We start from the raw sequence: 16,277 nt of genomic DNA on the forward strand, positions 1-16,277 counted from the left end.
CTAACATATTGTTAGGGAGTTTTTTTGATTGGTTTTTCATGCCATCTTCTTGAAGGCGGCTGATAAACCACTTCCAGAGATTGTTTGGTTGAGATAAACAAGTTCCTATCTTCAAGCCTCACATAGTTTCAGTGAGGCTTGTGATCAAGCAGATATATACTATGGGGCTTTGATGTAACTCACAGGTTTGATCCAGTTGCTCATTGCTCAATTGCAACAAATTAGTGAGGTCCAATTTTAGGACCTCACAAATCTGTTGTGACTTGACACAACCCTGTGCCAGCAACACAACGCGCCACAGCACACGCGTTTTTTGATGCGTTGCTCCGCAACACGCAACACCAACAAGCAGCAGACGCTGCGTTGCGGGAAGTACCGCAACGACAAAAGTCAAGGCTAGGCTGCGCTGCGCCTCAACAGTTGCGCAACGCAACAGGCGCAACAGCGCCAAAAAAACGTCAATTTGTAAGTTTTTGGGGACAGCAACGCAACAAATGTTGTTGCGGCCCAAAAAAAACACTAATCTGAGCGATCTTGTTGCGCTGCGGGTCAGGCCGCAACCTGAAAATTGATTCTACGGTGCGGTGCGGTCAGAAAAACCGCAACGCAACCGCAGCGCAGCACGCAACACCTGCGGTGCTGGCCCAGGGTTGCTTGACAGTTTTCTACACTAACATTTAGGTTTTGGAACTTTTGAAAGTGATTTAACTTGTGCATCTTTCTCTCAAGGATGATTTCCACAGGCTTTGCAAGCCCAAATGAAAAATAAGATGTATGGGTTTTGAAAGCACATCCATTACGGGTGAAAAGTGCATTTCTGTGAAAGGTGTCCTTATGGAATATAAGGACACCTATAATAATCTTGCATCTTTTCTTGGCTCCTTGGTGATAATCAGTTATAAACCTATAGGTATCTATAATAGCTGCGTTGAAACCTGACCAGGTTTCAAAAAACCCAGTTGACCCGGTGGACTTTTTGGCTGGAAGCTGTCAAGAACTGTCAATGGATACACAAAGTTACCACCAGAAAAGCAACTGGGTAACCGGGTTTTTGTGTCAACCGGTTTAGGTTTGAACACGGCTAATCTAAAATGTTTGCTAAGTTAAATCTTGTGTGTTGGCTTTAGAGATATCAAGAAAGGGATTGGGATGAGTTTGAGCAAAACTATCATGTACCACTTAAAAGTTAACATGCCACAAGCTCAGCATTCACAGTTTTACTTGCATCGTAAACATTGAGGATGGTATTGAATAGGTAGGCCAGTGACATCCTGTTGCATGTCACTCATGCTCTACATGGAAATTTGGCTGATGCTTGCCAATCACAAGGTCAAAAAGCACTTTCAAAGCAGAAAATTTAGTAACAACACACAACCTTTTGCCCAAACTGTGCCTGGTCCTTACTACATCAAATGTGATATTTTCTTTCTGGAATAGAACATACAGGCAGATTTCTTGTAGTGATTTCCCAACAAGACAAAAAAAATGGTAAAAATATAAAAAGAGGTCTATCAAATTTTTCTACTTGCTTCTTTCTGTTCCTACAATTTTTTTCATCAGTTTCATTACAATGATCCAACACATCATTTTTGGGTTACAAAAATGGTATGTTGGATTACCAAAATGATATTTTGAATTACAAAAATGAAATTTTGACTGAAATCTAATTCTTTGTTAACTTGAAATATCTTTCTCTTTAGTACCACCACAATTATCAACCAATGAGTTCAATCAATATTTCACTTTAACATTCTAACTTCACATTCTCTTTTTGTTGAGCAATGATCTTGTGAGGTATGTCAAATGCTTTCTTTCCTTATCCTAAATCTAATAACCATATCCTTTCCTCACATTTGGCCTTACAAAGTCTCTTCAGACTTATCCAAACTGTTTTGCCCTGCAAGACCTTAACTTCCAAGCATCAATACCAAGCTCACCAAACCTCAGAAGCATAATATCCACCCAACCATCAGGACCTCCCACCACAAATTCATTCCAATAAAATCTCCATCTAAACAATCTGTTCAAAATTCCTGAGCATTGGTAATAGTACACCTCATTCCAAATCTCTTGATCAGTCTTTTCCAATCAGTTGTCTCAAATCCAAACCTCGTATTAAATCTTCAGGTTAGTTTCAGATCCAGATCATTCTTATCATTTTCATCTCCTCTGGATTCATCATTAAGTTATCTTCCTACTCTGTACACATACCAGTAGGCCAAAGTTATAAACCTCATCATTTTTGTAGTTAACTGTACTATAAATACATATAAAAAATCATCTCAAGCTCAATGTGATGGTTTATAAGTATAGATTGATTTTTTCTTGTGTGATCATCATCAACTCGTCTTACGCATACTCAAAGTGATTGATTTCATACTTTATATCATTTATTGCCGGAAAGAATCCATGATCAAGAATAGATGATCAAGGTATGAATTCACAGAATGAATCCTATCCTCAAATCCTCTTTACTCCATACTCAATCTTCTTCTCAATAGTATACCTTACTAACTCTTGTTCATGCAATCCAAACTCCACTCCTGCTCTGGTAAAATCCATAAGCCAATTTCCCAATACCAACCATACACCCACACCCACACCCAAACAAGTAAGTTTCCAAATCTATTCTATTTAAAAATACTAATAAACCAAAACCAAAACATATATATACATTACAAATTCATTAAAAGAATTCATGTACTATTTACATCCACCACAGTAGGTTGAAAGACAGGAAACAAATGAGCTTCAGTATTAAAAACATATTGATCTAAAGGTAAGACCGAATCCTCTGAAAACAATAAGAAAAGATACTTTAAAGTTTCAGCCTAGAAAATCAAAGAAATTCAATTCAATCAATTCAAACCCAATCTCAACCCATCAATCCATTGATAGAATAAAAAAACAAGAAGAGAAAAGAGACTTACAAGCCAAAAGGTTTCCATTTTGTTTTCCACTTTAATTGGAATCGAATCTACATCACGTATAGAATGATACCCACCAAACTGATCTTTAGAATGACAAAACTCATCAAACGCTTTAAAGATTTGCCATCCCCATTCACTATTTGTCAAACCGAATCCAATCCAATCAAAATAAGTCGGATGAAATCGAAAGAAAGGGAAAAAATTTACCGATAGATTGGATCATGAGTTGATCTCCATGCTAAAAATAACGATTCAACTGTTTCAGGTCTTAATATATTCCTAGCATCAAGTGGAGGTGAAGATCTAACGACAAAGAAAACCAAAAGAAAACCACAATCAATTCATAAACCAAAATCAAATCAAATCCAAGATGATCATAAGATCAATCAAACTTACTTATGATAATGAGGAATCATCCATTCTCTTTGGATTCCATTCACATTAGATTGACCCGAAAACTCTACAATCTCCGGAGCAAGTCCAGTGAAAGTCTTTTCATAAGTATCCACACAAGTCTTAATCAATTCTTTTCCAATCTCCCAATCTTCATTTTGATCTTCATTCATTTCTTTCGGAATGGTATTGATCGGTTGTCCTTCAGTGACTCCAAGCATCAGTGAACCTCCAAGAAAACAAACCAGATGATCTTGTTTAGGTACGAATTTATAAGTTCTAGATCCACCAAACCAAACCCCCAAAAAAAATCGATCGATTAGTTTTCTCAACTCGTTCATTGAACGATCTCAAAGAAAACCTATCAGTTACCCCGGACCTGATGGATGAAGTTCACCAGTATAAACCAATCCACTAGCAGTCTCTCTAACCAATTCCTCTTTGATCCCAGTCATAGCCACATCATACATCTCTCTATAAACAGTTTCAGTACGATTGGTTTGAAGGTATTGTTTAATAAGATACTCGTAATACGAATCTCCCCTTGATCCTACTCGAATATGAAAAAACTATCGATCGAATCATCATAAGTCATGAAGCCCTGAATATAAATGGAAATACCTATAAAACTTACAGTAGAACCATCCATCGGTCTATACGAAAAGTTCTTAATCAATTTTCAATTTGATCTGATCTAGAAGGATGAAAAATTCTTACGAAATTAAAATCGGTAAAAGCCCATTGTAACTCTTAATTGATTTGATCGCCATCATTGCCTATTCGATCAATCAGATATACATGTCAGAATTCACAAATTTTATTCAACTCTTGAAGATACGAATAGACTGACCTTTTCAGCCACATCCCAAAACCTTCGATCTTGAGTCAACTCTGCCAAATACTTAAATTCCAATTGAAGTGTTCTATCAATGATATTCAGTTCAAAAAAAAGATGAATGTAAAAAGTATGAGTTTACAATTTCTCAGAGGGAAAGAAAGTAAGAATCGACTCACGTCGCTTCTGCCAAACTACTAAACCCATTATTATCTCGATCAGCTTTAGCTTGACCAGTTTTAAGATTGATAAAAGAATAAGGAATTCCAGTAGGCTAAAATATCCCCCCAAAAAAAGCTCTCGAAATCAATTCGATCCCATCCAAATCTAAACACTTCTAATGAATCAACTTACGGTATCGAAAATCGGTAAGAGTCGAGTACCTAGATCAATAGCTTTATCAAGATAAAGTTGATCATGATCTGTAAGATGATAAGCCGATAAAAGTCCTCCCAAGACTCTTATAGTCGTTTCAAACGCATTAAAGTCCCCATCGATATCGAATCGTAAATCATTTTGAATATATTCTCTTGCTCTAGCATATTCGGTATCCATTTCCTTGGTAAGAATTAAGGTATCCAGTACATCGACTATAAAGCTATTTTAAAGAAGTTTGATTAGTACTCTGGAAAACGAAAACTAAAAGTGGCTTGGGTATGACTTACTATCCTATTGAACCTGATCTTGTCAAGTTACCACCTGTACCCGTCAGTACATAAAAATCATCAGATCCCCATGCTTGACTGTTTGCGTACGCAGACCAGGATTCCTAAGAAAGGGAATCAAATCACAGTTGAACATCAATCATATGATCAGAAATAGTGACCAGCTCCAACTTATGAAGTCAAATGATAAAATGCTAACCTTGATAGCCTCAATCACCGCTCTTCTCGGTTCACCTTCCCAAGGTCCATCAGGTAAAGCATACCGATGAAAAGTATTTCCAGAATCATGTTGAGATGGTGTATAAGGTTTTCGAATTAAGAAATGGTTCCTAAGATAAGTTAAAGTTAAGATCGAACTGATCAAGATGAACAAAAATCCAATTGCTAAAGATCTTCTAGTTGATTGATTGGCCTTTGGTTTGGTTGAATTGTATTGACCACTTCGTTTTTCAATTAGTGATGGTTTGAGTGAAAGACTCGGATTCGAAACTCGTCTTCGTACTGTTGGTGATGAGATTCCATCTTGATAACTCATCGGTTCGGTCACTCTAGGTATGTATCCAAATTGACAAAGTTTAATATGATTTCTTGTAATGATGATGATACTTGATTGATTGATCGGTTTCCAGAAATTTCTTTAAATCTCACTAGTTTTAGTTCTTCTTTCTTGAAGTCTTATTCAAGTCTATGACTTTTATGGTTGAAATTGGAAGATAAAGGAATCGATCGATCTTGGAACCTTGGTGACCAAATCACTTTTTTCAACTTCTCAACCGATTTCGTCTGTCAATTCGAATTCGAATTTCGGTGGCTTAAAATTCACCGTTACTCTTGGCGGCGGCTCGACTCAGTTGAAACTAATTGGTAGTTGAGACGATCGAAGTGATTCTTTTACATTTCTGAATTAAGACTCAACAAAGTCACTCTACAATCTGATATAACGCAGCAAGCTATCAGATCACTCATCGGTTTTAGAGTTCATGATTTTGAGAATGAAGATGTGTATCAAGTTCATGAACCAGTGACAGAAGTTTGACAGATTGTACTTAACCAAATCACTTAAAACTCAACTTGGCCATTCACACAGAACGCCACCAGTGACCTCACCAGCTTCAAAGATTCTGCAGTAAGATTCGAGTTGTGATCAAGAAAAACCAAAGACTTCGAGACCATTCAAACCAAAAATGAAACCAACCCAACCCATAACCGCCTACGAAGCCACCGATCCACGTCTAACCAAATCCTACCAATCCATCAAATCAAAACTAACCAACACCCAATCATTACCTAAGATCGGAATAGTTTGTGGATCAGGTTTAAACAATTTATCAACCAACTTGTCTGATCCGATCACCTTGAAATATGAAGAAATCGATCAATGGCCTAAAGTTTTTACTAATTCGGTCGTTAAGGGTCATGAGTCTAAAGGTTTAACGTTTGGGAAATTGGGTGATGTTCAGGTGGTTTGTCAAACTGGAAGGTACTTATGCAGTCTTGATTATTCTTTTCTTCTAATTTCACACTTTCAAAATGAAATAAAAACTTGATTTTTCTAATGCATATTTGAGGTTTTCGTTTAACTTTCACTAATGAGTTATGTTTTTATTTTTTGGTTGGTTGGAATGAAGATTCCATTGTTACGAGTAAGTCATCATGATCTGTAACCCAAAAGCCTAAAAGAATCATCAAAAAACTTAACCTTTTCTTATTTTGAATAGAGGTTATCCACTACTAGATGTCATCTTTGCCGTCAGGATCTTCAAATTATTAGGTTGTGAAGCAGTGATTCGTAAGTTTGAGTTCAATAAATCCTCATTCATCTCTTTCACCTCAACTTAAGTCTTTTTTGCTTTTTTTTCTCCTTTTTTGCCTTTTTTTTGTGGCGGGTTTAGTGACCAATGCAGCAGGAGCAGTTAATCCGAATTTAAAAGTAGGACAAATTATTACACTTTATGATCATCTTGCATTACCTTCACTTGTAAGTTGATTCAACCTATTTTGTGTTCTCTTTAATTCGTTGATCAGTTTTAGATTTCCTAATATACATATCTCCAACCTTGATGTTTGATTTTGTGAATTGATTGATTTTTTGATTGATCATGTTTTTTGGCTTTTTCCATAGACATCTTGGAACCCTTTAATCGGACCTAACATAGACACACTCGGTCCTCGTTTCCCTCCCATGTCAGATGGTAAGTTTCCCAACCATTCAAAAACTCTTCAAACCCGATTCTTGATTCTTAAACCCAACAACGAGAATTCTCATTGCGATCATAAACTCAAAACCGTCTTTCTTTTCTATTTTATCACCAAAAAAAGCTTATGATTTCGAGCTTAGGAAATCGGTGTTTAGATCATTACCTGAAATCGGATTAAAAAAAGGTGATGTGGTCGAAGGAATTTATGCATGGGTAAACACTTTACTCTTTATATTTAAATAACTTACATAAATAAACCTGACAAAAAAACCTACAACTTATTATCAATGAAACGGTTTTTTGTGTGTGTATGTAGGTTTCAGGTCCAACGTACGAAACAAGAGCAGAAGGAAGATTCATAAAAAGTACAGGAGCAGATGTAGTAGGAATGTCGTAAGACCCTTTACCTCTTTTCTATCACCTCAAAAAATCAACAAATAGGTTTGATTCTTGTGGTTTGGTTTGGATATAGGACAGTACCAGAAGTGATCGCAGCAAGACATGTAGGATTAAGAGTCTTGACTTTATCACTTGTGACGAATGTGGTGATCGATACTCCTTATAGAAGTGCAGAAGAATGGGTGGAGAATGAGAGAAAGGATTTGGGGGATTCGGGACTTGGACTTGAACCTGTTTGGAAGGAAGAAACTGCTAATCATGAAGAAGTTTGTATTCCTTTTTTGTTTTTTTTTGGTTTGTTTGGAAGCTGATGGTTCTTTTTTTGATTGGTTTTTTGGGGGTATGGGGTTTGGTAGGTATTGGAAATTGGAAATTTGAAGTCCAAGGATGTGCTAAAGATTGTCAAATATGTAGTAAACGATTCTAGATGGAAATCATAACCACCAAACCAACTCAATGAATTGATTGTAAAAGTTTGAATTTGATCAAGTTGATCATCAACTCTTTGGATCTGTATAAGGTTTTTTAGAATGTTTGGTCGTTATAAATTAGATTTGGTTTTCGTTGGTTTTTTTGTAAACCTCAGAACCAACCCACATGCATGCATGTCTTTTGATATATATTTATATTGTTTCATACACGTATGAAGGTTGCTTGTATTTTTATTTAACTTTCATGAAGAAAGATTTGGAATTGATTTCTGCTTTGATGATGATGATGATGATGATGATTTGACTTGATCGATCTGATTTACCTTTGAATTGATGGGGTGAAGAAAGAAATCGATTTTGGAAGAGGTTTGAAGAGATGTTTGGGAAAAGGAAAAGAAGAAAATTAGAGAATGATTTGTTTGTTTTGATTAACTTAACTTGTTTTGTGGATTTATTGAAACCTATAATCTACAACTTTGAAAACTTGATTCATTTTTCCTTACACAATAGGTGGTGTCAAACTAGGAAAAGTTGAAGTTTTCAAAATAAAAATTTTGAACCGTGTAATTAAATACATGTGATACAGTTTCAACTGTGTATTTACAGTTTCAACTTTGTATGTATTTGGAGGGTGGCCTCCCTCGGGCTTCACCATTTGTGAAGAAACAAAAAAGGGCTGATGCCCCCATCCTTAATAAATCAACACCTACACCGGGAAACGCGCCAGCAACCACCTCTCCTCGATGTGATATGCCTCGAATCACTCGTCGCCAAACCGTTGTATCAGAAATTCGCACCGCCCTGGATGCTCTTGATGATAATGATCCAACGATTACATTCCCCCTCCGGTCCAGCCTATCAACATTTTCTCATGCGATGGCGGGGTCTTCGATTGCACAACTGGCTGTCTGCTTACATATCAAATCATCTCGTGTTCTCACAGTCTCCTGCATCATAATGACTGTTTTCAGCTTAGCAATGCAATGGCTAGAAAACACATTTAATGATTCAGACAACCAGCTCGTATTTCTTTTTCAACTCTGGCATCAAGAAGAAGTTGAAGACTTACTTGGTCAGCTACACGCGGCTCAAACCCAACGCTATCTAGTACCACAAGGGCCACCTGCACGAGGACCACCCGATGGACGCTTTGCCCTCCTCTTCAATGAGCGAAGCTCCGTGTTTAGGCACCTGGTTGGTATTTCTTCGGTATCTCAAACTCGGGTCTTGATGATTGATGTGATCAAAGTCATATGTTGATTTCTTAGGCAAGGATGCAAAAGGAAACTTTTGTGAAGTTACTTCACATGATTGGCGGGCATCACATCTTTCAGAACAGATCTCCCAGCTCGCCACAGGCCCCACCTGAGTGGCAACTCTTGGTCGCTCTGGCGTATCTCGGGTTGACTGGAAATGGTGCTAGTCCTAGGATGCTTGCCCTGGGTTTTGGTATATCAGGTAAGTAAATTTTACTTTCCATTCCCTTTGTCCAACGGCAATTGCTAACCTCACTTCTCAATTCTCGTAGAAGGTAGTATTTATAATTATACAACTCAATGTGTTATAGCAATCCTTTCGTTGAAGGATCGCTTTTATCGATGGCCCGACCAGACAGAACGCAGCAAAATCAAAAAGGCGTTTGGGCGGCATAGTTTTTTTAAAGGATGTGTTGGTGTCATAGATGGGACACTGGTTACTCTTGCTACAGGTCCTGAGAAAAACATTGAGGATTACCGAACTTGAAAATCAACGTATGCATTGAATTCAATGCTTGTTTGTGATCATCGCAAACGGATCATCTACGCGACTCATGGGTGGTGCGGAAGTGCCCATGACTCACGAGTTTTTCGTAATTCAAAGGCAAGTGTATTCAACTCAATCATGTACACCATTAAGGCTGATGAATCTCTTTCTGAACAGCTCTCAAGGAGCCCTCAACATTTCTTCGGCGAAGGTGAATATCTGCTGGGCGATTCAGGTTACCCTTCAAGGAAAAATTTAGTTTCAAATTTCAAAAAGCCTCGACATATACCCCTTCCAGCAGCCCAAAACCACTTCAACAATGCGCTCAGCAAACTTCGATATGTGATTGAGCACACAATCTTACTGTGGAAGGCTCGGTGGCAGTTTGTGAGACAGTGTCGAGTGGTACCGAAAGGTGTTCGATCAGCAAAGCGACTTAACTATTTTTTGAGTGCCACAGTAGTTCTACACAACTTCCTGATCGATGTCCAAGATTCTCAAATCCTTCAAGATTTAGGACACGATGGTTTTGATTTTGATGAAGGTGATGATGGCGGATCCGAAGCTATTGATGATGATGTCATAGAATCAGATGACACTCGTGCAGCTCTATTCACTCAATTCCAACAATTGTATCATTAGTTGTTATTAATTGTAATTACATATCAATGAAAAGAAATCAATGATTTTGTTCGCTTTTTCATCCTTGGTTGTGGATCGATGTCACTATCTACCTGGTGAAGTAACTCGAACAGAGTTACTCATATTTGCTAAATAAGCGATCAATTTTGAAATCATTTGGTTTTCAACATCAAAACATGATCGATTATAAATGCAAGGTTTTATATTTGAGCGTAGCATTGGTAATTTCATTACTTCATTTTTGAGAGATGATACAATCATGTTTTTGCTGGTATTTGAGACCCACAAATCCAACCTTATCACGAGAAAAAAGGAGAGGTACAACCATCAAAGCACACAGGATAAAATTTTTCATAACATCATATTTCAGTAGTCATAGAATCGATTGTTTAAGGATAATCGAATACGTTTATATTGAAAGGAAAATACTCGTTAGCAAATTTTCGATTTTGCTTAGAAGTTGGGGATTGTACATGACAAGCTGACAAGCTCCTCGGCTCAATCACTATCACTGTTGTTGCTGTCATAATCCATTAAAGCATCTAAATCAGGTCTAGACTCTGACCGATGTTCAAAAAAGTCACAGATCAATCAGTGATCTCAATCCGATTCAAGACAAAGGTTGACTTACTTTGTTTTTGGTTTTCAATCAGACGCTCTGCCAAGTTGGTAGCTTCTGTGGAGGACATTCCCGTCTCCATCAATTCACGTATAGTCTTAGTAGTTAGCTCAAGATCACGATAATCATTCTCAGATTTCTGCTTGTGAATTAACAACTGAAGCTCCCACTTCTCACGGCGCAACTGCATCTTCTCGCGCGTCTTGGCGATTTTGTCACGTGGTGGGGGTTTGGGGTTTGCCAAATTCGTGATGGCAGATGAGATAGTTTTCATTGAACTAGACATCTCTTGGCCAATCTTAAGTGTTCCAATAGCCGTCTTGGAATGAGCTTGAATAGCTCGTTCGCGTTGTTCATAATTTTCATCCGCCTTTTCACGTGCTTCAGATGTGTTGATCTTGAGTACAGACTTGCTTGGCGATTGAGCCCTAAAGCCAATTGATTTTAAAAAAGAGCCTGATGGCCGTCGCTTTTTGACTATAACGTCGCTGTGTGAATCGAAGGAATCTTCTTTGATGCTATCGGTAGACTCGCGGCGATGCTTTCGGGATTGGGTGACTTTTGGTTGATCTGCATTTTGGATGGCCGCCATCAGGTTATCGCGTTGTAGAGGGGCTGGTAGGTTGAATGAATCATCATTGGTATCAGATGGGTCAAAGAGGTCACTAAAATCTGGGTTGTCGATGTTTTGTTCCACATCTAAGACGTCTTGATTGGCCGTACGGAGCTGGAAAGCATCGCGGATATCATTCTTGTTTATGTCGTCCACGAGGTCTATCTCATCAAAGGGCATGGCTGATGGTCGATCACCCATGATTTGGTCCAGTTCGTAGAATGATGGGCATATCCCCTCGATTTGGTCTATATATACAAGATGTGAGCCACAGTATCGGTTCAAATTCAACAAGATATACATACCGGAGAATGATTTCTCTCCTGAGATTCCAATTAGTCCCCCGCCAGTTTGCTTGGTCCTCTCTAGAGCTTCTCAATACCTATCCTCTAACGAGTGCATCTAAATTTTGAAACTACATTAGTATACACGTTTCGCTACTTCCAATACGATAGTGACAAACTTGTTGAACCACTGAATTTCCATCGCGCCCAAAGATTCCATTTTGAATCAAGAATTGCGAGATATCTTTGGCTATCACATTCTTCTTGGAACCCTTTTCGCGCCATCTGTTGTAATTACCGGGGATGAGGACCCATTGGATTAAGATATCGCTAGCCGATTCGCCATTCAAATTCTTATGTCTTGCCCAGTGGCGGTGAAAATTGTCTTTTGAGTTGGTCGGCGTGCAATTAGGAGATTTTAACGTGGCGGTATCCTGCACTGCTGAATTGGTCTTATTGGCCTTTGGCTTGCGTACTCTTTTACCTTTGACTAGGACAGGTGATGGGGACGTATAAGTCGTTGGCTGAGTATTCATGCTACCGGGCTGGTTAGGCGGTGGTTGATTGGGGTAATGAGGCTGATCTTGGACGGCAGAATTTCCGTGGGCAATTGCTGATGCAGGGGGAGTGCTGATGTGATGACTTTGAGGGAATCCTCCAAAATTTCCATCTGAAGATCCGTGGAAAATAAAGGGCGTTTGCGGCATTGGACCAGACATGTGATCAAACGGTTCAAACCCGTGATCAAATTGGGGAAAATGTTGTGGTGGTCCAGTTTGGTGGTCATTAGAGGGAGGATCGGGGTTGTAGCCATAAATTGGAGGTAGAGGTTCTGATGGAAAGCATCCCTCAGGGGATGGTACGTAATAGTTCATTAGAGCTCTTTAGCGTTGAGACTTGGAAGAGATGGCCATCTATGGAAGTACTTACAAACACGGCCTCAAGAGACCTGTCCCAACGCGCTTTACCCTGCCCCAGTGTTCTGTGTAGATGTTGATTTATTAAGGATGGGGGCATCAGCCCTTTTTTGTTTCTTCACAAATGGTGAAGCCCGAGGGAGGCCACCCTCCAAATACATACAAAGTTGAAACTGTAAATACACAGTTGAAACTGTATCACATGTATTTAATTACACGGTTCAAAATTTTTATTTTGAAAACTTCAACTTTTCCTAGTTTGACACCACCTAATCTTGTTGTTTTCTTTTGCTTTGATTTTTTTTGTCTTTTCAAAAAAAGTTCTCCATTTGACTTTGGTTATAATTTTTTTTGGTTTTTGGATGTTGTATAAAAGGTTTATCGGGCTACGGAATTGGATGATTTGTAAGTAAGATGAATTGATGATCTAAAGTTTTGATTAAAGGTTTAACACCTGGGATTGAAAAAAAGCTTTATGTATGCTGGGGTAGCGGTAGGCAACGGACGGAAAAGATGGAAATCTAGATGTAACCTTGAATAGAGTTTTCTTTTTGTGCATGTATCGTGATAAAAGAGCAGAGAGGAGATGTTGGGTAAATTTTCATAGGTTGGAATTGGAAAACTTTTTGTTGCTTGGGTGGTGGTGAAGAACTTATTAATCCGATGTTTTATGAGATCATGAACTGATTTGTTGGAATGAGATATTCTTTTTTCTTGAAAGATTGGAAACAGATGAATTTCAGAGAAAGATTGGATGGGTTTGATGGTACATATGACGTCAAGAGAAATGAGTTAGGTACATAAGTTAAGTAATGGGTCTTTTGATTTTTTATTTAAATTCCAATTCCAAAGATGTATTGAGTGTACTTGTTTTGATTTTTTATAGTTTTAGTAGTTTTGATTGAGTGTATTGAAGTTTGGAATTTAAAATTTAAAATCGAATCAACTTCTACAATTCAAAATTTTGTTTAGCTTCCATTTCGATTTCCATTTTCACTTTCACTTTCATTCTCACTCACACTTTCACTTGAACTATTAAAAATTAAATTAAAATAAAAAAATAAAAAACACTTTTTGGTAAATCGAATCGTTAATCGTTTACCAATCTGTTTCTTCTTTTATTTTATTATTATTCGAACCAACTCACATCATCCATTTACTACAACACTCTTAACCAATCAATCAATCACTCACTCATTTCTAACTTTATCAACTCTAATCAAATCAAATCACATCATCAATCGAACGAAATGTTACAAATCGAACATAATCAACTCTTCACTTTCAACAAACGAAACGATCATCAACATCATCATCTTATCACCAACTCATTCCTCAACAAACGTCAAATCACCGTCATCTCTCCCACCACAAGCACCAATACCCCACCTACTACTAACTCTGCTACCACCAACTCAAACACTCCTACCACCAGTAATACCCCATCGAACAACGCTGCTAGTACGACTCCGACTACTACTCCTGGTACTACTACTACTACTACTACTCCAGCAACTACTAACTCGGGTAACACTAACAATCCAAGCTCTGGAACTACAACTAATCCGACTACTACCACTAACGATGTAAGCACCGATAAGTCTACTACCAACACTAACAACAACAACAACAACAACAATCTCGGAACGACCACCACCACGACCAAGAATCCGACCGATAAATCCAGTTCGACTACTCCCGATACAACCAATTCAACTCCGGTGCTATCCTTATCCACTGCAGATAACTTGACTCAATCAGCATTACCTGCACTAGCCTCTCAAGCTCCTAAGGCTTCAGATACGAATAAGACGGTGATCAATCCGGTCGGTCAAACGCCTACGAATGTCAGTTTGGTCCATCCGTCTCTGGCTACACCGGGTCCAGCTTCGGTGGTCACTCAAACCAATCAAGCTGGTGCAGTTGTCACTCAAACCTTGTATGCGCCTAGACCTGCTGCTACACTCTCGGCTGGTCATACGGCTGGTAGTACTCCTTCTTCTGGATCGAATGATGATGGTACGGGCACGAGTGTGGGAACGATTATGGGTATCGTTGTGGGGGCTTTGATTGGGGCGGTTATCTTGGCTGGGTTTGTGGGAATGTTTTTGAAGAAGAAGAAGGCAAGGATGATGACAGATTATGATGATAACCCTGTAAGTGACTCTCATATTCGATTCTCGCAAACGACTCAACTTAACTTTATATGATTTTGAATGATGTATAGTTCTTGAATGATAAATATGGTACTGAGGGTGATTATAATAATGAGTTAAATGGAGGAGAAGGCACCTTGAATCGATCCAACACTGATAGAAGTAGACCAAGACCACCATCGATTCTAGAACGACACTTTGGAGCGCCTTCATTACCTGCCCAAAGTTTTCAACCGGGACAAATTGTGAATTATTCACCACCTACTAATCATTTTCCTCCTCATCCACCTGCTCTGTCTTCTCAATTTGCTAATTATCCACCTCAAGGAGGTTATGGTGCTGAGCTGGGCCCTGGAGGATATGGAAATGAAGTGGAAACGGGTGGGTATGGGAATGCGGTGGCTACTGGTGGGTATGGAAACGCTGTGGCTCAGGGTTATAATACCCATTATAATAATTCACCACCTTCTCGTCCAGTGTAAGTCATCATTTCCCCATTTGACTCTTTCCTTGGCTCAAAAACACTCAATCGTTTTGTGTTTGTTTGAATTAGTTACCCAAATGAAGCGATGATGTATCAACAAGACCCAAAGCAAGCTACGTTGATGAGAGAACCATCAGGAAAACTCAAGAACCCCTATGAAGGAGTTGAAGAGTACAATCATCAAGAAGATCGATCTGGTACACCTACTCAACCTAACTTACAACAATCTTACTTTGCTCTTTCTCATCCTGATTCGTTGGGTAGTGCTGCTCAATCACCTGCTCCTGTGCCTACTACTAACAATACTAATACTCATCATCATCAAGAGAATGGGATCAAAGAAGATCGAGCTCAACGTACTTTGAGTGTTATGAATGGAGAATCTCAGTATAATGATTTTCATGGGTTTTGAGTCTTGAAGAGCTGGTTTTCCATTTTTCTTTTTTTTTAAGTAGAACTTGAAATCTTTTTAGGTTGATGATGATGATTTGTTTTTTTTGCTTTGGTGTGGAAATCTTGATGAGTTTCTACTACCGTCCAAAGAAAATTTACTTAAAGGATCATTTCAAATCAGTTGCCTTTTTTTTTAAAATCTTTTTTCTTTTTTTTTTGTTGGATTAATCTTCTTGAGAGCGTTTTTGTTTTTTTTCATCATGGAACAGAATGAAGGAAAACTTTTTACAACTTTTTCAAGGTTTTTTCTCTTTTTTCCCTTTTTTTTTTCTGTGTGTGTGTGACTGTGTGTGTGTTTTACTTCAATCGCTATTTCATTCGTTTTTTTTTTACAACAATTATTTACTTTTTTTACTTTTAAAGAATTTTTTCTCTTTATGTTTTTTTATATGAATTTATTTGGATCAAATCGATTGATTGATAAACTAAAGAAATTTAAAAACCCTATTAAAACCAATTAAAAAAATTATGACTTTTTCTTTTTTGTTGATAGATTTATGGGTTTTTTTGTTACG

At 38.1% G+C, this 16,277-nt stretch overlaps 3 protein-coding genes across 3 annotated transcripts; 2 read left to right on the forward strand and 1 right to left on the reverse strand.

The window, feature by feature from the left end:
• Positions 1–2,696: 2,696 nt before the first annotated feature.
• On the reverse strand, positions 2,697–4,924 carry MELLADRAFT_32725 (family 47 glycoside hydrolase; the record flags this gene model as incomplete). Its single annotated transcript, XM_007404618.1, has 11 exons — positions 2,697–2,831; positions 2,931–3,066; positions 3,138–3,233; positions 3,327–3,602; positions 3,696–3,892; positions 3,958–3,976; positions 4,041–4,099; positions 4,162–4,246; positions 4,338–4,432; positions 4,513–4,756; positions 4,824–4,924. Coding segments are annotated over 11 exons (1,443 nt in total), but the record flags the coding sequence as incomplete, so codon positions are not given.
• Positions 4,925–6,007: 1,083 nt separating this feature from the next.
• MELLADRAFT_115097 (uncharacterized protein) lies at positions 6,008–8,143 on the forward strand (the record flags this gene model as incomplete). Its single annotated transcript, XM_007404318.1, has 9 exons — positions 6,008–6,303; positions 6,452–6,466; positions 6,542–6,612; positions 6,716–6,801; positions 6,946–7,015; positions 7,143–7,234; positions 7,338–7,414; positions 7,494–7,686; positions 7,777–8,143. The coding sequence occupies 9 exons, from the start codon at positions 6,008–6,010 to the stop codon at positions 7,858–7,860; spliced, it is 984 nt and encodes a 327-aa protein (XP_007404380.1).
• A 6,627-nt stretch (positions 8,144–14,770) lies between these two features.
• MELLADRAFT_70667 (uncharacterized protein) lies at positions 14,771–16,221 on the forward strand (the record flags this gene model as incomplete). Its single annotated transcript, XM_007404319.1, has 3 exons — positions 14,771–14,835; positions 14,897–15,303; positions 15,379–16,221. The coding sequence occupies one exon, from the start codon at positions 15,395–15,397 to the stop codon at positions 15,719–15,721; it is 327 nt and encodes a 108-aa protein (XP_007404381.1).
• Between the last annotated feature and the right edge of the window lie 56 nt (positions 16,222–16,277).

The sequence above is a fragment of the Melampsora larici-populina genome, assembly GCF_000204055.1.
Source record: "Melampsora larici-populina 98AG31 unplaced genomic scaffold MELLAscaffold_2, whole genome shotgun sequence".
NCBI classification, from domain to species: domain Eukaryota; kingdom Fungi; phylum Basidiomycota; class Pucciniomycetes; order Pucciniales; family Melampsoraceae; genus Melampsora; species Melampsora laricis-populina.